The 22,222-nt window shown below is 55.0% G+C and overlaps 1 protein-coding gene across 6 annotated transcripts in view; it reads left to right on the top strand.

Moving 5' to 3' along the window:
* RHCG (Rh family C glycoprotein) overlaps positions 1-21,880 on the top strand; it is a 22,665-nt gene extending 785 nt beyond the window's left edge. The window contains exons 2-11 of one of the 6 annotated variants that reach the window (XM_032836862.1): positions 7,884-8,070; positions 10,461-10,611; positions 13,642-13,789; positions 14,624-14,790; positions 16,180-16,317; positions 16,436-16,572; positions 16,875-16,999; positions 17,218-17,291; positions 19,209-19,302; positions 21,606-21,880. In XM_032836862.1, the coding sequence (XP_032692753.1) occupies positions 7,884-8,070; positions 10,461-10,611; positions 13,642-13,789; positions 14,624-14,790; positions 16,180-16,317; positions 16,436-16,572; positions 16,875-16,999; positions 17,218-17,291; positions 19,209-19,277 (1,196 nt within the window). In that variant the 3' untranslated portion in view covers positions 19,278-19,302; positions 21,606-21,880. Of the gene's footprint in view, positions 1-7,883; positions 8,071-10,460; positions 10,612-13,641; positions 13,790-14,623; positions 14,791-16,179; positions 16,318-16,435; positions 16,573-16,874; positions 17,000-17,217; positions 17,292-19,208; positions 19,303-19,706; positions 19,839-20,134; positions 20,579-21,602 lie in introns of those variants that run through there. The other 5 variants (XM_032836861.1, XM_032836863.1, XM_032836859.1 and 2 more) reach the window with 5 other exon arrangements.
* Positions 21,881-22,222: the final 342 nt, after the last annotated feature.

The raw sequence follows: 22,222 nt of genomic DNA, 5'->3' as shown, positions 1-22,222 counted from the left end.
CCGGCTCCCTTGTCCAGCTGCACAAGTCAGGGTCCCAAGTCAAGGGCTGCAGGATGGCTGTGGGAGAGGCGTGCAGGGATAGGCATGCAGGACCACGGCACCTGCCCTCTTCTGGCTTGGAGAGGAAGAAGGGGCATCCTGAATTCTCTGATGTCTGTGCTACTGTGCTTAAGAGCATGGGTTTGGAATCACCAGACCTCACTTTTGTCACGATTCCGCCATCGACCAGGTGGGCAGCCTTAGGCACGGGTCAACCTCACTGAGACTCCATTTCCACCTCTGCCTTACTGGGCTGGGGAGGGCCTGGCATGAGATAGTGCCCATCAAGCTCTGGCACTGGGCTGGCCTTGGAGCCCTCACTTCCTAAGGGAGCACTTAGTGGAGGAGCACTGAGCACAGATGCCCTGGGACTCAGGAGTTGGAAAAACTGGCTCAAGGTCACTCAGGTCAGCCCAACCTCCAAACTCCCAGCCCAGGGCTCTTTCCATACCCGTGTGCTTTCCGACTGCCCACACCATCCACCAGCAGCCAATCACAGTCATTCCAACTTGTTGGTGCTCACATGGTCATGGACTGTTAGTCTCGGCACTGACCCTAAAGCTCGTCAGCAACAGCCACCTCTCCCAACTGGCGTTCCCTCCATGGCTTGAAAACCTGCAGTGATGGGAGCTTTTACCTCCAGAAATAACATGTCACTTAGATCCAGATAAATAACAGCATACATTCAGGATGACAGCCTGCATGAACAAAGACGAGAGTGGGGGTCGGCCAACTCAGTGGGAGCCAGCCATATTAAATGGCTGCCAAAAAGCTATCCACAGGCTACATTAATAGAAATATGGTGCCTAGAAAAAAGGAGGTGATGGAAGGGGGTTGTACCCTGTGCTGGTTGAGACCACAGCCTCTACTGGGCTCTACTCGGGGTCGTGTTTTAAGAGATCTTGACAGCTGTGGCCTTAGAATTTGGACTCTAAATCTGCCCTTCACTGCCCACCTTGACTCTCCTTGAACTGACCCCGCAAATGGAGAGGCAGGCCAGCTAGAGACCCTCCTTTGCCTGATCCACTCCTTTGCGCTGGCTCTTACTTATCTCTTAGCCAAAAAGCCAGCCTCCCAGCAAAGCACAGGAGGCAAGGTCTCCCACGGGCGTTCATGGGTCCTCGATGGGTCCAGGCAGTGGAAAGTCTCAAAACCCTCAAATGGAAGCTACAGAACATTCCCAACAAGAGGTGTGGCCCTCGCATCTCCCCAGCTTCTATCCCCACCCCATCCACATCCACCTTCATTTATCAATCACTTACCTATGGGATGGCCATGTCATTTATCAACCAATGGCACTCTGGAGAGTGAGGAGGAGGGGGAGTTGTGTTAGCAGTCATTTGCCAGGACACACACGTAAACCACGACTCCTCCAAGAGACCAAGACTGAACGGCCGCTCTGGAGGAACAAGTCTCTGACCCCAAAGGGCTCCCAGACTCATTGAGAGCACCCCAACACCCTGTCCTCAATGGGGTCAGGTTCTCTGGGTACTTCTCTTCCACTTCTTGGAAGGTAGTGGGACAGTGGGGGCGTGGGGAAGCAGGGCAGGCATGCGGGGAGCACGTGAGTGGTGCAGAGTGGCCCAAGGGTAGGGTTTGTGGAAGGGATAGGAGGGAGGTTCCTAAGAGGGAATGAGGCAGCCATCAAGGCGGGCTTGAGTTTCCCCTGCCGTTTCCCTGTGGGTGCTGAGAAGCTTTTGGTCACCACGCAGGAAGTGACAGAGAGGACAGCAGTACAGGGAGAGACCCTTGGCCTCGGGACTCCTTGGCAAGTAGTGGCAACAAGGCAAGCTAGCAGGCGTGCGTTCTCTCCTTGGATGCCCCCACCGCCCCAGGAGGAAGACAGGATCTGGGTTCCCATTTTATACGCAAGGAGACCAAGGCCAAGGAAGGAGAGTGACTAGGAAACCAGAGAGCCCACGTAGGAGCCCTGGGTTCCTCTCCCTTCGCTCTCCTTCCTCCTGGCACCTTTCCCGTTCCCCCCCTCCCCTGATCCTTTTCTGGTCCACCTGGTCGTGGTGATTGCGTTAGGGGTAGAGGGCAAGCGGCCTCCCAGGTGGCACCGATGGTGTTCCGGTATGGCAGTTCCCAGGGGCCAGGGATGAGGGCGTGCCCTTCTGGTACCTTCTGGGTTCTTGGCACTAGGCTGTCCACACAACACCTGTGTGGGCCTCATTCCTTCCCCGGGGGATTAGTGGAGCCTGCTGGGCATCTCAGGTTTCCAGAAGAGTCCAGCTCCAGCTGGCTCAGGCTGGGGCTCAGGAAGGCCTCCGGACTGCTCCCCGGGCATGGGCCCCTCAGCAGGCAGCAGGCACCAAGCCAGCTGGGGACCTGCCCTGACAGTGCCCTCTGAGGTCCGTGCTCCTCACGGGCTAGGGCTCTGGGGCCTCAGTGGCTGTTGGAAGGGTCAGGGGGAAGCTGGCTTGAGGAAGAGCCCTCAGAGTCTGCGCTCCTAAAACTTCCTGCAAAGACTGCAGGAGGAGTGGACACATTTCTAGGACATGACCGAGGGCAGAGGCTGCCGTAGTTTCAACCGCAGAATGACTGTTTCATGGAGCCATGGCAGCCAGGCTCACTCTGCAATTCTGGGACCTGCCCCCTCAGACTCAGCTCCATTTAGTAAAGGACAAGCTTGCCCACAAGTCTCAGAGGGCAGCACAACCTGGACTGTGGAATTCAACAGATCTGCGTCCCTCACTAAATGGAGTGAGCCTCAGTATGCTCGTCTGTGAAGTGGGACTGTTATTTAATGCACTGGCTCTCCAGGAAAACTGAAGAGGGCAGGGGACCGGTAGGACCCATCTGGGGGCAGGAAGTGAGGGGACAGTGAATGCTGGTATCAGGTATCCTCAGAGGGGAGTGAGTGCTCTGGCGCTGAAGGGATGCGAGTGGAGGCTCAGCATCTCTTTAGAGATATGGCCAAGGAGTGTGTCCCTGAATATTAGTTTGTCCCTAAATGTGAGCATTTAAATTCCTCTGTGCTTTCCCCACTTACAAGTGCTTTTTGCAGGCTCTGTCAGGCAGAGCATTTCTTTCCATCTTGTGGTGCCCAAAGTGGACCTTAGAGATGTGCCCTGCACTCTAAGCACCAGTGGCAGGGACAGGGACTGGCTGAGCCCTCCCTCCCCACAGCCCACCTGCTTTCCCAGGGCCTCTGCGCCATTGCCAGGAGATTGTGCGGTGACTGGGTCTGATCTGAGGTGTTGGGGAGGTGGACACAGAGCCTTGGGGAAGTGCTGGACTGGCCAGGAGGACTCCAAGGGAAAGTCTGGGCCTGGCTGGCCCGCAGAGAGTGGGAAGGGAGCAGCACCCACCCTCACCAGGCAGGGCTCCATGCTCTCTGTGCCGGGGCAGCAGAGGGGAGGAAGCTGCTGTGATCCAGTGGCATGGGAAACTCCTATTTCAGAGCCACTACCGGCTTTGCTGGGGACACATTCTGGAGGTGGGGGAAAAGGGGCCCCTCTAGACCTAGCAAGGGGGTGGAGAACGGGAGTGAGAGCGGCTGTGTACTGGTGCCCCCTTGTGGCAGCCTTCGTGGCTGCAAGCCAGCATGCCTGTCCCGCCCCGTTGGTTTTGGGGGAAGATCTCTGGGTAGAGAGGACAGATTCTGGGCGGCAAAGGACTGCTGTGTCACCCCAGGCTGGGGAAAGAGGGGGGTAAAGGGAGGTGTCTCACCACCTTCCACTGATCTACAGCAAGTCGCCAACTCTGCGAAACACAAAGACAGCCTTGAAGGAGAAAAGAGAAATAGTAGCTAATATGATTGATCAATTTGCAAAAGAGCCAGGCCTCTACCCAGGGCTGGATGAAATCATTACATGTGCACCCCAGAACTCTGGGGTGAGCACTTCCCAAACACATGGACTAATCCCACTTTACAGAATAAGAAACTGCAGATCCGAGAGATGATGTCCTTCTCGAAGGTCACACAGTTGGGACCTTCGAACCATTACTAGTAAAAGCATTTTAGGAAGCACCCAACCTTAGGAAACATAAATTATTCAACTGGTAGGTTGGGGTTCTAAATTAGGACCACTGTGGGAGAGAAACAGAAAAGGAACAAGAGAATGAACGGGGAGGTGCCCAAGGAGAGGGAAGCTGGTGTCTGCGTGCTCCAAGTGGGGCAGGAAAAAAGAGACACCCCCAGAAAGCGGCAAAGAGAGAGAAGTCAGGATAGCCGGGGAATAAGGGGAGTCATGGAGGACAGAGAACTGGCAAGGGGGGGCAGGCAGAGACGGTGTGCTAAGAAGGGGAGGGCGTCAGACAGCCCTGGAATTGAAGCTATTCCCCAGGAGGGCCCCCCCCCACCACACCCACCCTCTGCCCCTGCCCACATGGTTCCTCTCTGCCACCAAACGGCTGAAAGGCCCCCACCCTCTGTGACACTGCCTCTTCCCGGGGATTCCTCCCACCCGCTGCCAGCACCTTCCCTGTCCAACCTGCTAGCTTCCAAGGCGGCCAGCTCTCAGCTGCTGTCTCCCCCTCACTGTGCCCACATTCTGACTCACAGCTCCATCTGCGGGCCTGCCCCCCACACCCCGGTCTCAGATCCCCACTTCAACCCACACAGCCAGGCTCTGTCCCTCTCACCTGCCATGCCCACCCAGCCGTGGTCCTCTAAGGCAAGCACTTGACCCAGCCCCTCCCGCCCACTCCACAACCAGCTCCCAGATCCCAGGGTCTATCAGCAGCCCTACCCCCCTACCAGCTCCCCTCCCTGCTGCTGGAACTGGAGTCTGAAAGTGTCACCTCCCTCTTTCACACCTCTCCTCCAGTCTGCCACCCATCCGTTCTTCCCAAGAATAACCATGATGCCACGTATGGTGCCTCACACACATTAGCTCAGATCCCCCCACAACAGTTGGAAACGTGATAAACCATGAAACGCGGTAATACACGAAGTCAGCCGTACACATTGTGAAACCTCCACTGAGCTGCTGTTGGTTCATGCAGACCCGCACAGGTCTCCAGACAGCCGCTCACAGCACCCCACCTGGGTGAGACCCACGGCTCCCTGGCACCAGCTGGCATGCCTCCGACACCGCCCAGCACCGTGCCAGCACCTCCTCCCTAAGCCGCCTCCAGGTGCCCGCTAGCCAAGGGGACTGTGGCCGTGGCCTGGGCCCCAGGGAGACCTGTGGGGGGGCAGGTGGGGGCAGGCAAGGTTAGGGCTGCTGTAGCATCAGCACCGTTGCCGCCACCTGGGCCAGGCTCTCCACCCTGGGGTGCAAGAGGTGTCCGACTGGAGAGGGACCACAGCCTCCCCTGACTGGCTGCTCGCGGACACCCTTGGTGCTGCTGGGGTGACAGCCATCATCATTCATTCCATCACAGACAGTGACGGAGCGTCTCCCCAGCCACTCTCCCAGGTGCTGGGCAACAGCGGCTCGAAGGAAACAGGCATGGCCTCGCCTTCTGGGAGTTTCCAGTCTGGTGGGCGGGACAAACACTCCTACTGCGCACAGTCGTAAGAACTAGAAAGGAAGGAAGAGGGGGCCGGGAGGGGGCGAACCGCCTTTAAACGGGAGGGTCAGGAGGGCCTCTGTGATGAGGCCATGTTTGGATGAGATCTGTTGTTGGCCTCCATTGTGCGGGAACAGCTTCCTGGGCAGGGGGAGGCCACAGCCAGAGACCCTGGAGCAGGGCTGAGGAACACGCCAGACCTGTGCTGCTGGTGCATGGGGGAAGGGGGAGCCAGGAATGAAGAAAGACCCTGCAGGTCCCGCCCACCTTTTTTTTTTCCTTTTACTTGGGAAGAATTTCAAATTTACAAGAAGTTGCTAAAACAGAAGTAGCATAAAGAGCACTATATACTCTGTAACTCCGAATCAGCGACCTGTTCCTTCTCTTTCTCCACACACACACTTGTTTCCTCTGAACCACCTGCGGGTCAGGTACACATGCCATGGCCCTGTTGTCACCTTCATGACCCCAGGATGTACTGAGCATGGAGGGATTCTCTTCCAACACCAGGCTAATCAATTTCATCCACCTACGTTGTGTGATAGCTTAATAAGTGGTTCCGATCTCATTTCCTCAACCGAATTTTCTAGTTATTTTCTACTTTTGTTGACAACGACCTTCGCAGCTCTCCTCCCATTCCCCCTGTCACATCCAGAATCCAGTCCGAAGTTAGGTAGTGAATGTAGCTGGCATGTCTCCTTAGTCTCTTTTAACCTGGAATATTTCTGCTGCCTTTGTCTTTTACGACACTGACATTTTTCAAGACTACAGTCTCAGTGCGCATGCACACACACACACACACACACTCACACAGCCTCTAATGGCACATTACTCGTTTTCTGTTTGATCTTCCTTGTAAGTAGACTGGGATAATGCCTGCTGGGCTAGAATGCCGTACAGGTGATAAGTTGCCTTCAGATTATCACATCTGAAGGCCTGTGGTAACCCACCTGTCCCTCATGAGTAAGGTTAATTTTGATCACCCCGCTGAGAAGTCGTCCTGTTTCTCCACTTCATAATTACTGGGTTGTTGTTGTTGTTGTTGTTGTTGTTGTTTTTCAGTCCCTTGCAACTCACAGTCTCTGGGGAGACTCTTGAAGACAGTGCAAATGTTCTCCTCCTCATCAAAATTTCCCCCTGGATTCAGCATCCACTGATAGAGTCTTTACTGTGAAAATCACGATTTTCCAACTTCATCGCTCATTCCACATTTAACTGTCTGGCTCTCAGCATTCTGTTACCATCAAGAGCCTTCCCCACATTCTCACTTATTTCCTACTCCGAGTTGCTACTTTGTAATGGTTTTAATTTATTACAGTACGTAATTATTTTGGTGCTCAAACCATCCCAGATTTGGCCAGTGGGAACCCTTCAATCTAGCTCCTGTGTCCTATAGACCCACACAGTGCCTTATATTTTTGTAACTGTCTTTGCTTCCCAAAGGTCCTTGCCCTCTATTTTAATTTTCTGGGACTCCAGAATCAGGTAACATTAGCACTGGGAGGACAGTTACGATCACTCTAATCCATCCTTTGGTTTTATGGAGAAAACTGGCTATGAGAGGGGAAGTAGGTTGTCAAGGCTAGACCCCCAAGAGTTGGCAGAAGAGTTGGCTCAAAACTCAGAATGAACCTATGCCTAAGTAATAACAAATAAATAAATAATAAAGCAACAATGACACTTGTCCAGTTTGAGCTCCTGTTATGGGACGGACACTGCTAGGTGGTGTACCTACACACCCACATTTAATCTCTGCAGGCTTTGTAAGCATTACAGAGGGCACGGAAAGCCAAGGATGCTACCTGACTTTCCAGAGTCCTCCACGCAGCAGATGGAGGAACTGGGGTCCAGATTCGTGTCTCCGTGATGCAAGAAAGTGTACTTGCTGGGGGTGGAGGTGGGATGTGACATTCATGGGGTGGGGGGGGGGGGGTGATCAACTCGTGTGCTTGGCCCCTCCAGAGACGCAGACCCAGTGGAGACTAACTTCTCTGTACTAAAAAAACGGAGTTGAGGGGGCAAGGCCGCAGAAAGTCTGGGTTCTAGACCCTAGATTCTAGGTGTGAGCCACAGCCTGGCGCCAATTTTGCGCTCTAGCACGGCAGGGCATGTCTTGGCATTAGAACGAGCGTTCTATAGTGGGAGGCTCACCTCGGCCCCCGCCCCCCGCCAAGCCCAGACCCCTCCAGGGGTTCTTAGGACAAGATGCAGGCAGTGGCGGTTCTACCTGCAACAAATGCGCCTGGCCCCAGGATCCAGATGCAGAGATGGGAGGAGGGGGTTCGGGAGGCTACCTCGGGGCCAGGCGTCCGGGAAGACAGCGCTGCGCCAGACGGCGCTGGCCCAGACCACCGAGACCCCCGGCTGCGCTCTCCCCGCAGGCTTCCAGGACGTGCACGTGATGATCTTCGTGGGCTTCGGCTTCCTCATGACTTTCCTGCAGCGCTACGGTTACAGCTCTGTGGGCTTCAACTTCCTGCTGGCGGCCTTCGGCATCCAATGGGCGCTGCTCATGCAGGGCTGGTTCCACTCCTACCACGAAGGCTACATTCACGTGGGCGTGGAAAAGTGAGCGCGGAGCGGGCCCTGGGGCCAGAGGGCGGGCCCGGCGCGAGTGGGGGCGTGCCCGGGGGCGGAGCCCAGAGGGCGAGGGGGCGGGTGTGCGAAGGAACACTCATTAGCCTGCTTGGAAGACCAAGTCCACAGAAAGGGTTTAGAGGCAAATTGCCATAACACCACGTCACATCCAGGGTACCAACGGGGGATCATATGACAGGTGTCTGAAATTTAAAACCTACCAAATACTTGCAAGATACTCGTTCACTCAAGCTGGTCAGGGATTTAAGTCATCTTAAGTAACTTAAGAGAAACTGGAAAAACAGTTGACAAGATAGAAAATGTGTTGGAATCACTGTCAGTCTTTTGTATATAAAACCACTGACATGCATATCACCATGCAGTTCAAAATACACAAGAAAAGTCTCACTCCCAAAACTGTAGACCCAAAGAATAAAAACACCTGTAATATATTTAGCTGGCCGACCCAGCAAGAGAGCTATGGCGAGTTGAAAAAACAGAAGCATACAACGTTTTAGAAATCTTCAAAGGGAATCATCATAAACTTTGTCATTTGGAAGTGTGTGGTGAACCAGTTATGGGGCAAGTTGGTCACTTGACAAATTGAGATTTTGGCAAACTGGTTTTCAGGGAGCTGATTTCCAACAACCGAGCTGGAGCCAGTCCTGGTGCTCAGGGCTGGATGACCATGTCCCCAGACCCTCCTCCTGGCTTCTGTCCTGTCCCCGCTAAAGAGTCCTCCAGGTCCCACCTGTCGCTGTAGGGCGATGCCCTCAGGCTCTGCCCCAGCCTCCATGGGCCCTCCTGAGATGGGACATGCAAGCCTCCATCTCCAGGGAACTGATGGGCCAAGATGTGGGCTTTTCTGCTCTCCCTCTCCCTTCTTGCTAATGGTCACGTCTGTCCGATGGCTCAGTTATGGGAAAGTGAGCAAATAACACAGCCTCTCTAAGACCCCTGTTCCATCTCTATGCTGTGGCTAGTAATAGTACCTGTCCCCTCAGGTTTGGGTGTGGTACAGGCAGGCCTATGCAGTACCTAGCGGGTGTTTCCCTGCCTGGCACTTAGTAACTACCATGATTCCTTCAGTCAGGCCCTGTGTGAGGCCCTGGGGACACAGCAGTAAACAAGGCTCACAGGGAAGCCGAGGTTCCATTGAACATCCTCATCTTGGGAGGGACCCTGAAAGCCGGCCCCATTCCACACCCTGGCCCTACAATTAGCTGGCTTCTTACTTCTCACCTCCTGATTCTCTCATACACCTGAGCATGGGGCAGGGGCACTTCTTCTGGATGTGAATGTCTTGAGGAAGGAGCCTCTATTGTCCCTGCACCCAACCCCACCCCATTAACAACTCTCGTAAGTCTGCCTTGGAATCCCTGACCACTTTGCTGCTGGTTGAGCACAGAAAGGCCTGGGTTAGGCAGGCATGTGGATGGAACCAGGGTCTCCTTTGGCTCCACGACATCTGCCTGGCTGTCTGCCTCTCCATCGTCCTTCTGCTGGCTGGCTGGGCCTTCAGGGTCCAGACTTAAGAAGGACTGAGTTGCTCCTCTGCCTCTGTTCTCTCTGTTGGCTTTCCTGCCCCCTTCTACCCAGCCCCCAGCTCCCTAACTACCTCCTGCAGGAAGGCCTCTCTTTCTTCCGGGAACACAGATCCTCTCTCCCAGGAAAGGTGAAGAGGAGGTCATGAGAGCTCCAACCCAAGCAGGGCTGTGGTAGACAGAAGCATGTGTGGAGTGAGAGATAAGGGTCTGGAGGTGGAGACCCCATCTGCGTGGAGGAATCGAGGAAGGCTTCCTGAAAAAGGAGGCAGTCAGAGGTTGTTCTGGAAGGGCAGATAGAGGATGGAGGGCAGGAGAAGCCCCCACTTATGGGGCATGTCCTAGAACAGCAGCCAGATGACTTGGGTGCCATCAACACAAGCTCCCTGAGGGGGCACTGGGATGGGGGCCACGGAGGAAGGGTGTGACATCTGGTACGTGCCATTGCTGTGATGGCCCTTTCACGTGCTATTTCTTTTCATTCCTAGATTAGCTTTAAGATACTCTGTGCCGGGAGGGGTGGTGGTAATGGGTGAACCCAATGATGGGTTTTAAGGAGGGCATGGATTGCATGGAGCACTGGGTGTTATATGTAAGCAAAGAAGCATGGAACATATCAAAAACTATATCAAAAACTAATGATGTACTGTATGGTGACTAACAGAATATTTAAAAAAAAAAAAAAAAAGATACTGTGTGCTCGTGACCACACCATGAAACAGGCTCAGAAAGGTTAAGCCACAAAGCCAAATGCACAATGTCCAGATTCAAACCCAGGACTCAGAGTGCCACTTTTTGCTGTTGCCTCAGACCCTCCCCTGACCTGTCTCCCCACAGCCTCATCAATGCGGACTTCTGCGTGGGCTCTGTCTGTGTGGCCTTTGGGGCAATTCTGGGCAAAGTCAGCCCTGTCCAGCTACTCATCATGACTCTCTTCCAAGTGACCCTCTTTTCAGTGAATGAGTACATCCTCCTCAGTCTGCTAGAGGTGAGCAGGGCTCAAGGATGGCGGTTCAGGGGGACACATGGGGTGACAGCAGGGGAGGAGAGAAAAGGAGGGTCAGGGAGGCATGCTGGCTGGATTCAGTTCACTCTTGGCCTGTCACTTAACCTTCTGAACCTCAGTCTCCTTATCACTAAAAGGAGAGTAATGACATTTATTTGGGCAGGGATGGTGGTCCACCTAGCCAATCAGATCAGCATGTTGGCAGAGCAGGGGTTCCTCATATGGTGGTTTTCTCCCTCCTTTCTCTTTCCAGCATATCAGATGGAAAGAGTGGGTGTTCCTGCACATACACACCTCATTCCCAGTTTGCTCTGCAAAAAAAAGGACCCAGTAGATTGGGGGTGCACGTCTGTAAGGAAGGATCCTAGGGGAAAAGCCATGGTGGACATGGACAGCTGCATAGGTTGTGTCCTGCACAACTCCAGAGATGACATTCATGTGGACTATGGCAGGAATGACCCCCCTTGAAGTCGGCCGATTCAATGGCCCAAGTAAGGGGACCTTAGACCTCTGACTCTAGCTCAGATACCTCTTTGGTACCTCTGCAGGGATGAAGGTCATTCAGGGACCTCATCCATTTCTTAGTCCCCAACCCTCTACATTTGGACTCTGCCTGGCACATTTCTGCCCCCTACAAGGGGGAGAGATTTTTTTGTTTTTGTTTTGTTTTCTCTTTTAGATCCCACTATATTCAGTCATTCATTTTGTCATTTTCTTCAGCCACCAGACTGGTCCAAGCCACCATATCTCTTTCTCCTAACTCATTTCCCTGTCTTCATCCTTGCTCTACTCACTGCCTCAGGCCAATCTCCACCAGCAATCATGGAGACCTGTTAATAATGTGTGTGAGACCATTCCCCTGATCAAAACACTCCAGTGGTTTTTAAAATTTCACTTTGAGTAAAATCCAAGTTTGTTGTAAAGCCCCACATGTTCTGCCCCCAGCCTTTCCCTCCAAGCTTATAATCTACTCTCTCCCCATCTCTCCGTGCTTTGGCCACACCCTGCTGTCTGCTCTTCAATGCATCATGCTTGGTCCCACTTCAGGGCCTTTGCACTTGCTATTCCCTTTGCCTAGAATGCTCATCCCTCAGTCATTTTCATTACTGAGGTCTCAGCTGGAATATTACCTCTTCAGAGAGGCCCTCCCAGATTCCCCCCTGCCTCACAGTGTTGGCCTCTACCTTACTTTACTGCCCCCCACCCCAAGTCACTATCTCTCACATTGACTTGGTTCATTTTCTTCGTAAACTTTCTCCTTTTCTGATAAACCTGATGTGTCTGGGCCATCGGGATCTCCAATACCTAGTTTAATGCCTAATAAGGGCTCAACAAATATTTATCAAGTAAATGCATTTTGGAGTCTGACCACGCAGCGGACAATGCTTCTGGCACCTCATACATAGGTGGGCAGACCTCTTTAGACCCTAAGGAGCTCACAATCTAGAGAGGGAGCTAGGAAGTCAGTAGACAGTGACCACATAGTATAATGAGGAGTGGGGTCAGGGCCTTGATGGCCTAAAAGGGGGGGCGAGTGTCTGAACCAGCAGGACAGGTCAGAGAGGCTTCCTGGAGGAAGAGATGTCAAAGCTAGAAGTCAAGTGGGAAACAACCAGGCGAAGGAGTGAGGCAGAGGGAACAGTGAGTGGCTAGGCCTTGAGGGAGGCCCACGGTGAGAGGTTTCCAGTGGGCCGACCTGCTGGAAGAGGGTGTGCCAAGAATGAATCTTGGGCACAAGAGGGTCTCGAAAATCCTCCCGACCTGCTACGGAAATTCTTTGAATGCACGACGACCTTTGAGTCCGTCTCTGTGCCAAGTCCCTGCTGACATGCAAGGAGCACTTGCCCTTGGCTAGTCCCTGCTCTTCCCTGCCCTAAATGCCTCACATGGCTTACCTCATTTATCCTCCCCTCTGAGATAGGCGCAATTATTATCCCCACTTTACAGAAGAGAAAATTGAGGCTCGGAGGTTAAGGGGCTCAGCCCAGGTCCCACAGCTAATAGAGGCACCCGTCAGGCTGGGAACCAGGAAACCCAGCTTTGCCAACAACTAACTAGCTCTGTGACCTTGGACAACACACGTAACCTCTCTGCCGGGATTTCCCCACCTACAGTGAAGGAGCAAGTCTGTGATTCTGATTGGAATTTCCCCTGAGATTGGTTCTGAGTGGGGAGGAAGAGGAGGCTAGAGAGGAGGTGGGGGCACGGGGAGGAAGGCTAAGTCAACCAAGCCCCTGTGGGGTACCAGGCGCTCACCAGGTGCCAGACACGAGTTGTCTACTTTCACCGTTGAGAGAGCCCTACTAAATAAGGCACCCTGGTCTCCCCCACTTTGTGAAGGAGGAACTTGAGGCACAGAGTGAGGTAGGGCAGAAGGAGACAGAAGAGGAAGAAACCGACCTTCGTGCTCTGACTATAGGGGACAGAGGAGAGGAGGGTGGGGTGGGATGGGCTGGGGGCGGGCGGTCAGCAGGAAGGCTGTCAGGCAACAAGGGTGGCAGGATGCCGGGGAGATGAGGAATGGCCTTCTAGACAGACTGGGGCTGGGCCAGGAGTGTCTGTGGAGGAAGCAATGTGGAGAGGGGAGGCCCAGGGGGAAGAGCAGGGCTCCCAGGAATTAAGATACAGTAGAAGCTAGTGGGTGACAAACCAGATAGGGGCTGGGCCTGGGTTCTAGCTCTGCTTCACCTCTTCACCTTGCTTGACTGAGCAAGGTCCTCTCCAAGCCTGGGGCTCCCCATCTGGGCAGAATCCCATCTGCTGGGGGACAATGCCCTGGCATTTTACTGACAGGCTCACAGCTTGGGCTCAGGGATCCCCACTTTCTCCCCTTCCCAACTGATTGGTCTATGGGAGCCCTGAGCTCATCCTGAAGCTTGTGGAGTCAGACAGATGGAGCTCTGTGTGTGTGTGTGTGTGTGTGTGTGTGTGTTTCACGGGGGTGGGCAAGGAAAGTGCTAATAGTTGGGAGAGAGAGAAGGTATCAGAGTCTGACAGATCCCTACCCCCCAGGTAAAGGACGCAGGGGGCTCTATGACCATCCACACATTTGGCGCCTACTTTGGGCTCACAGTGACCTGGATCCTCTACCGGCCCGGACTACATCAGAGCAAGGAGAGGCAGAAAGCTGTGTACCACTCGGACCTCTTTGCCATGATCGGTGAGAGCTGCTATAATGATTGAGGGCCACTGGGATGGGGGAAGATGGCCCTGGTGGCTACGGGCCATCATGATGCCTTAGGGCTGCCATGATGGCTGAGGACCTCTATGAGGAGTAAGAACCCCCATTAACAGGTGAGGGTCTCCAGGAGGAGTTCAGGCCACTATAATCACACCTGATCCCCACATGGTGTGGTGGGTGGCAGGTAGTTCCCTTGGGGGAAAGGCAGAGGAGGGGTTGCCTGTAGACACCTCCAGGATCCCAGATATTTTCCCTTTTTCCTATGGGGCTGGAAGAAGTTGGTCACTCATCCTGTATTCCCTAGGATGCCCCAAGGCAGATGAAGCGCACCCAGAAACTGGTCAGTCCATCCCCTGGGCTAGGGCAGGGTGTGAATTCCTACTTCCTGTGTCCATTCATTCCAGAGAATACATACCAACCACCCACTCTGGTCTCCTAAAACCCAGCCCTGCCTTCAAGGAGCTCCTCACAATATGGTGGAAGAGATGGCAATGTTACCACATGATCTAACTACAGTAGGGAAAAAGATTCTCCCTCATGATGCCATGGGAGCAAGGGGGGAGGCATTTAGCCCAGTTATGGGGCCGGGGTAGACTTCCTGGAGCAGAGGAGGGCTGAGTGGAAGTTAGGCAGGAAGGATGTTCTGGGAAGAGCCCCCAGCATGAGTAAAGCTGCAGGGGTGGAAACTACTACTGGGGCACATGAGTCCTGTGACATCTCTGGAACTAAAGGACAGGAAGTCTGCCTAAGCTCTGTTGGGCCCATCTAACACCTCTTCCCCCCGGGCCCACCGGTCCTGTCTGGTCTGGCCAGGCACCCTCTTCCTGTGGATGTACTGGCCCAGCTTCAACTCAGCTGTGTCCAACCACGGAGACGCCCAGCACCGAGCTGCCATCAACACCTACTGCTCGTTGGCAGCCTGCGTGCTCACCTCGGTAGCACTGTCCAGCGCCTTGCACAAGAAGGGCAAGCTGGACATGGTGAGTGGCAGGGGCGGGGGGGGGGAGACTGGGGACCCCCGGGGGGAGGTGTGACTATGACTGCCTGCGCCTGGTGGGCACTGATCACCATGTCCGGCCAACGACTCTGTGAGGCAGGCAGCATCAGGGTGATCACACCCATCCTACAGATGAAAAAACGGAGTCTCGGGGAGGAATGATTTGTTTGGATTCCATAGCTGGTTTTCCGCAGAGCCCAGAACCAGATTCCCAGATTCGGTTACACTGGCTGCTCTGGGTGAGCGTCTCCTCCTCTTCATGCTCCTCCTCCCAGCCTGGGGTGCTGATAGCTCTTCTGGGCTGAGGGCCCCATCACACCAGCCTGGTCCGGTTGCCAGGGGCATTTCTCCTCTGTCAGGCTTCCGATCCTCCAAACGCTGGTCCTCAGCCTTCCTAAAGCTGCCTCCACCTGCCCCGCCCCATACCCTCAGAAAGGGGACCCCTTTGATGTCTGTCCACTCCCCTGGGGAGGTTTGTGAGGGCATATGGTTTCGCAGTGTCCTTCCTCTCCCACCACTGGGACAGACCGTTCTGTCTTTAGTGGGGAGGGGCCAAACCCCATAGGTGTTGGTCGATTTTTCTATAAAAAGAAGACCGCCTCTCTATTTCCCAGTCTGACACTAGCTTCTTGACTCGGCATATGTGGGACACCACACAGAGAGGTAGGGACGCTCGCATCAGGGGGAAGAGAATCAGACAAACCCTGCGTGCGCCCAACACCCTCGCGCAGACAAGGACACGGAACAGGGTCAAAGTCGGGGGCCCCCAGCTCCGCCCTGATCCGGATCAAGACACCTTTCTGCCCCTTGCTAGTTGTATGGTCTCCCTGCACCTCCATTTCCTCCTTTGCAAACATCCAAAGATTACTGTCCTTACCTCCTGGGCTGGTTGTGGAGACGGACTGAAATCCTCCCCACAGCGGGCAGCACAGTACCGGGAGCGGTCGGCCCCCACAGAGCGTCAGCGGGCGCTGGTGCAGGCCCCCAGACGCCGACACGGGCGTGTGCGCATGCGTGGGGCCCCACCGGCACCTGACGTCAGCAGACGTGGGTGTAGAGCCCATCAGACATGCGCACCTGCGCACACAGAGCCAGAGGGGAGGTGTAGATGTGCCAAGAGGGTTCACCCACCCCGACACGATTACACTGATTTGTGTCCATGGACGATGGCCAGCCTGCTGGTGGGGCTGCCCAGTGTGCAGAGAGCACAGGAGCAGGCCCAGCCCGGGGCCCTCTGCGGTCTGCCGACTTGCAAGATGCCCTCGGAGTCATCCCTGCCTCCCAGCGCCAGCGCCCCCAGACACGGCGTGCTGGTGCAGGCGGGCTCTGGGGACAGGACTGAGCTCCGGCCCGCCCTGCCCGCCCTACCCAGGTGCACATCCAGAATGCCACGCTCGCAGGAGGGGTGGCCGTGGGGACGGCCGCTGAAATGATGCTCATGCCTTACGGCTCCCTCATCGTTGGCTTCATCTGCGGCATCGTCTCCACCCTGGGTTTTGTGTACCTGACGGTGAGGACCCCAGGCCAGGGGCTGAGGGCTGGAGGATCCTGGGTTTCCGAGGATTTGGGGCCTCCCCATACCGCTGCCACTGCTCAGGGCCTGAGTAGCACCCGTCTCCCCTGTCCAGCCATTCCTGGAGGCCCGGCTGCGGATCCAGGACACATGCGGCATTCACAACCTGCACGGCATTCCCGGCATCATCGGTGCCATCGTGGGTGCCGTGACCGCGTCTTGCGCCACCACCGATGTGTATGGAATAAACGGGTAAGTATGGAGGAGGGAGAGGGGAGCCTGAGCTCTCTCCTTCCTTCTCCATTTCTCCTTCCTGCTGTTCCTCCGGGGTCCAACATACCCTCTCTACCCCTAGTCTTCCCCAACCTGAACCACTGTCCATGGGCCTCTCTCCCTAACCTCTGTCCCTCCTCATGAGTCCTAGAAACCATCTGATCTGTCCAGTGCACACGGGAAGGCTCAGAGCCTTGGTGCCCGCTCACATTTGTGGGCGACAGCAAGGGGTTTCTTGGCCTCTCTGTGCAGCCCTGATCTGCCCCCGATCTCCACCCCAGGCTTGCCCTTGCCTTTGGCTTTGATGGTTTCAAGACTAACTGGAACGCAAGCATGCAGGGCAAGTTTCAGGCTGCTGGTCTCTTTGTGTCCCTGGCCATGGCCCTGGTGGGCGGCGGCATCGTGGGTGAGTGGAAGTGGCTGGGCCAGAGAAAGCGGGACTGCTGTGGGTGGGGGACCCAAGAGCATGTACCAGAGGTCAGCCTGGAGCCCACAGTAATCCTATGAACTTGTGGCTTTGGGACTGAGTTGTGGGGTGGGGAGGGGGTGCTCAGCTAAGGGGAAGGGCTGGGTAGGCTAAGAGGAAGTGGTTCCTGACCTTGTGTAACCCCAAACTTTCCTTAGGAATTATCCTGAAACTGCCAGTCTGGGGACAACCCGCTGATGAGAACTGCTTTGAGGATTCGGTCTACTGGGAGGTGAGTTCCAGGGACTGGTTCCCCTGCACAAAGGGAGTTATATCCCTTCTCCACAGACCTGGCCCGCATCAGCCGAGCTGGGGCCCGAGGGACCAGAAGCTGAGTGTTGGGGACAGAGCCTGCATCACCCTGCTCCATCCAGAGGCTGTGTGTCTCCTGGGGGCCAAAGGCTTTATTCTAGAGCAGTCATTCCCAAAGTGTGGCGGCTTCCCACGTGCCAGCCCAGAACTGTCACTGAGTAGGGCCTCCTCAGGGGAGCAAGTTCCCAGCTGATTCTGGCCCAGAAAACTGAGTGACATTCCATTGCTTTCAGCATCCAGAGAAGTACAGAAACTCAACTTGAGAAACATTGTTCTAGAAGCTGAAAGTAGTAAGATGTCACAGAACTCCGTTTCTTTAAAAACTTGCCACAGTTTGGGTTTTCTATGACTTGAGGCAGGGCTCCCTCCCAACAGATCCTTGTTGCAGGTGTCTACTGGCATTCGATGTTGGGGGGATGACAGCCACCTGCATCTCCCCTCATGACACGGGGCAGGACGTAACCTGTGTCAGTGGCCCCTGTGACTCAGGTCTGCCCACCACCGCCTTTCATTTGGCTCCGTAATTTTAAAACCACACCAGAAAGTTTTCTGGGTCATTTTCACTGATATCCACTATAAGCCAATTTCATGTACACAACTAATAACATTTTTTAATTCATTCTCTTTAAAATGTCTATTATAAAATGAATAGAAGCCCATTAAGAGAAATCGGGAAATAGAGAAAAATAGAGAGAAATCCCATCACCCTAATTCAAGCACTGCTAATATTTTGGGTCTATGTTCCTCCAGTATTTTTTTTTTTTTTTATCAGCCGAGACTTTTTTTTAGCAGAGATTTATGCCCAATTTGGAATCCTGCTCACTTTCTCTCTCTTTCTCTCTCTCTGTCTCTATTGTAAAAAGTATTCTGTGTCATTACATTCTTAATAAACTTTCTTCTTTTAGCAGCATTATTTTCATTCCATATTTAAAGTCAGAACTTAAACTATTTTAGACACGACCATGAGAAATCACATGGATTTGCCACTAATGAAATAAACTAAAAAATCTTACCAATTCCCATACAGAGGAGTTCACTCTTGATTCTGTTTGGATTTTTATCATTCTTAGTTCACACATTCTAGCTGCTGCATACCCTTCAGCAGTGCTCAAAACGCCATCTCCGTTTTGAGATCTAATTCTGTGTCTGTGGAAGTGAGCCACCATCAGGCCATCCGCTTGGCCCCTGGCCTCTGGCTGCTTTACCTGGGAGATGAGGTGGCCTTCCAGAGGATGTGGTGAGACAGATGTTCCCCAGGACCTCTGCTGAGGCCATCTTTAAGATTAAATCGAAGCCTTGAAGCCAGCACAAGGCTGTTCCACCCCACCCCCACTCCAGCTACCCATCCGTTTCCGGCCTCCCCTACATCTCACCCCACCTCACTTTTGGACCTGCCTGGTGTTCAGGGAGCTTGCCATGCTGTCTCTTCCTGGCACATCTCCCCCCATCTTTCAAAAAAAGCGGGTTCATTCTGCACCACCGGAATTCCACCCCCCCCACCTCAGGCGGGTTATCAGCCTCTCGCGTGCGTTTGCAGCTTCTGTTGTCACTGTGCCCATCACCTGAACGCTTTCCCATTGCTCTAAGTGGGGCAAGGAAACTGTGTCGTCCTTGCAGAGCCCCAGCACCCTGGACAGTGGCCAACCTGATGCAGAGGGCAGGATACCTGTGTGTGAGACTGCCCTGCTTCTCTGCATGCGCTCTGCACAGTGATCACAAGGTGGCGCCCGCCACACACCAACCACCCCTCCAGACTTGGCCAGGTTGTTCTAGTCCTACCGGGGACACCGGCCTGGCCTGGGACAAGGCCCCTGGAGCTGCCCTCCTTTCTCCGCAGACGCCTGAGGAGCCAAAGAGCATGGTCTTGCATCCTGAGGACTCTACCCTCAAGCCCGCAGAACCTTAAACTCCCAGGCCAGGTGGAGAAGCAGGTGAGCATGGGCAGGTCCTCCCCGTGCCCCCCCCCCAACACCCCCGCTCTGGGAATTGGATGCCACCAGTAAAGGGGCAAAAAGAAAGCATCAAGAAATCCACCCCTCCTGCCTGGATTGGGGTGGGCATGTGGGGTTGGTGGCCTCAGAATAAGACTCCTAGCAAGCCAGACAGGCACAAGAATATGTGGAAGGCACTGAAAAAAAAAAAGATCTAGGTGATCTGGCTACACACTTGGGTTTGCTGCTTACCGGTAGTGACTTTGAGGCCCTCCTCGCCCAGAGACAGATCCTTAATTTCCTCATCTCTAAAAGTGGAAATGACAGGTCTGGCTCTGTGCAGTCGATGAGGTCAAGCTAGTTCTTCCTTTCTTCTCTCTTCTCTCCTTTCTGCCTCCCATCAGCTCACCTTTCCTTGCTCCTCTGTGGAATGCACCAAGCCCTGCCTTTTGCATCTCACCCTCCAGAGAGCTCCACTCGACAGGTGCAACTACTTCCCTCTTCCTAATAGATGAGAAAATGAAAGCTTAGAGAAGTTCAGGTTCTTCGAGGCCCCACAGAGCAAGTGGGGGGCATGGGATCGCTGCAGGTCATTTCCTTTATACTCAGTAGTACTATTTGATCCCCTGCGAGACCAGAGCTTGGAAGGAGCTGTGTCTGGGGCAAAGGGCTGAGTGATGGGGCAGGAGAGGATGTTGGGTCTTAAGGATAGAGAAGAGTGAGGCTACGACCCCTTGCCTCTAATGCCCACCCTGTCCGGAAAAGATAAAGGGGCCCGAGGGGCTACAGCAGGACCCACAGTGTCCCGCTGCTCCTGGCTCTCTCCCTACAGGCTCCACAGACTGTCGCGGTGCTCCCAAAGGAGCCGTGCTGACCAAGCTGGGAACACAAGAGCAAGGCGAGCAGCACCCCACTGCCGGCCTGGCCCAGGGTGCCTCCCTTCCCTTCCCCTTCGTCCCAGGGGGCCTGCCTGAGAATGGAGAAAGAGGAGGTATAGACAAAGTGGGCATCTAAGCCAGGTTCTGGCTGAGGAGACCTGCCTCCAGCGGTCTTGGTGGCCACATCCTGGGAAAAGCAGGCAGGAGTGGGGCTGGGAGCTGGCCGTGGACCCAAGCCCTCCTAGGAGACGACTCAGCTGCCAGCCATCGACCGCTGGGCTCCTCCACTCTCTGCCTGCCCCTCGGCCAGCACCTCCCTTGCTCCCTGCGTCCCCCAGACCACTCCGTGCCATGCAGATGGTGGCCTCTGTGAATAAACGTTCTTGGTATTCTTTGTAGAATGGGTGTGAGTACTTCAACAGGGCCTATCTGAGGGAGAAAAGGACCCAAGAGACCCAGCCTCCTGCCCCAGTCCTGCCCTCCCACACCACCCCGCCATCCACAATGCAAGGGGAGTCATCCCAGGCTGAAGATGAGGACTTTGGGACGCTGGAGGCTGCCTGGCTTGGGGCCCCCTTCCAGGCTCACTTCTGGGCCGGGGCCTCTCCAAGGTTGACTTCACGTCAACCATCCCAGAAACACACCCATGTTTACTGTGCCCTTCATGTGACTGTGCTCTGGTTCAAGGGTACTCGGGCAGGGTGGGAGAACAGGGGGGACGCCTCCTTCAGGCCAATCCCCTGACCCCAACCTTTCCCTCCATCCTCCCTGCCAAGCCAGCCTTCCCTCCCTCCACAGTGGGAGAAGGCTTCAGCTGTTTCGCTCTCCCCACTTCCTGCAGCCAGCCACCACGCTGGGCAGACTAACACTTCCTACCCTCAGGGGCTCACAGTCTAGCTGAGGACCGACCTGATGCCAGGGATCCACCCTCAACCCTGACAGCCATCCAGTTCCCCAGGGGGGCTTCCCAGAGTGGGTCACCGGAGCAGGGTTTTGGAGGCTGAATAGGAGTTTACCAGAACAGAGGCACAGGGACATTAGGGGCAGAGACCCAGAGATGGGAATCAACATGGCGAGGTTTGCTACGGCTAAAAGAGACGTGAGGCAAAAGTGTGCCAGCTGGCCAATAAGATGCAGAATCCAGACCCTTTGTGGAGCAGACTCCAGGGAAGAAGGGGTGAGGGGAGCGGGTGGAGAAGGTCTCTCCTGCCTCCAAATCCGCCCTCCCCGCCCCCTCACAATTCACACATACATACATACACAGGCCTTCATTCTCCGTGCCAGAGGAGGGGAGGGGGAGGAGAAGGAGGGGAGGAGGGAGCTGAAATGCAACCTATTCATGTTCCCGCGATGTAACACCCCTCATTTTCCATGCTGGGTAAAGACAAAAACCCTTTACAACCTGTTTCTGGAACTTGTCAGCAGCTGCCAAGAGGAGCATGTTAATTAAACGTCGGCAAAGATGGAAGCTGGAGGCCCCGGCTCTAATTGGACAGTTTGCTTCACCGGATTGAAAAACATTGTGACAAAGGAGGAGGTGCGCGGCGGCGCGGCAGGGGTGCGGCGTGGCGAGGAGGGGAGCGGCGGCTTTGATTTCCGCGGAGCTGGGGCCCCAGCCGCCCGCCCCCGGCCCGGCGGCCCCGCCCAGCGGCACGCCCACGAGGCCCGGGGAGGGGCCTGTTCGCGGGGGCGGGGGCGCGCCGGGGGAGACCCTCCCAGAGCCTGCCCCGGGAGCCCGCCAGCAGTCAGCCTGCGGGGATACACCCGGTGCAGCACGGGGCTCCGAGGGGCTAGGACGGGCCCCTCTTCCCCTCGCTCCCAGTTACCTGACCTGGATCCTGGGGGCTGTTCGGGGAGGTCACCGAGGGAGGGGTCGATCTGTCGCCTCCGTGCTCCCGGCCCTATGGAGGGAGACACCTGGGTCTAGACCCCTGTTGCCCAGACTCGCTCTGCCTCTCCTCTCGTGATCCGGGGCGGCATCTAAAAATTGTTGGCGCCTGCGAGGTTTGTCCTAAAAAAAACCACCCAGCACTGCAGAGCCT

Source organism: Lontra canadensis, unplaced genomic scaffold (assembly GCF_010015895.1).
Source record: "Lontra canadensis isolate GAN:19392208 unplaced genomic scaffold, GSC_riverotter_1.0 scaffold94, whole genome shotgun sequence".
Taxonomy (NCBI): Eukaryota; Metazoa; Chordata; class Mammalia; order Carnivora; family Mustelidae; genus Lontra; species Lontra canadensis.
Note: the sequence above shows the minus strand (reverse complement) of the source record. Positions and strands in the feature narration are given on the sequence as shown.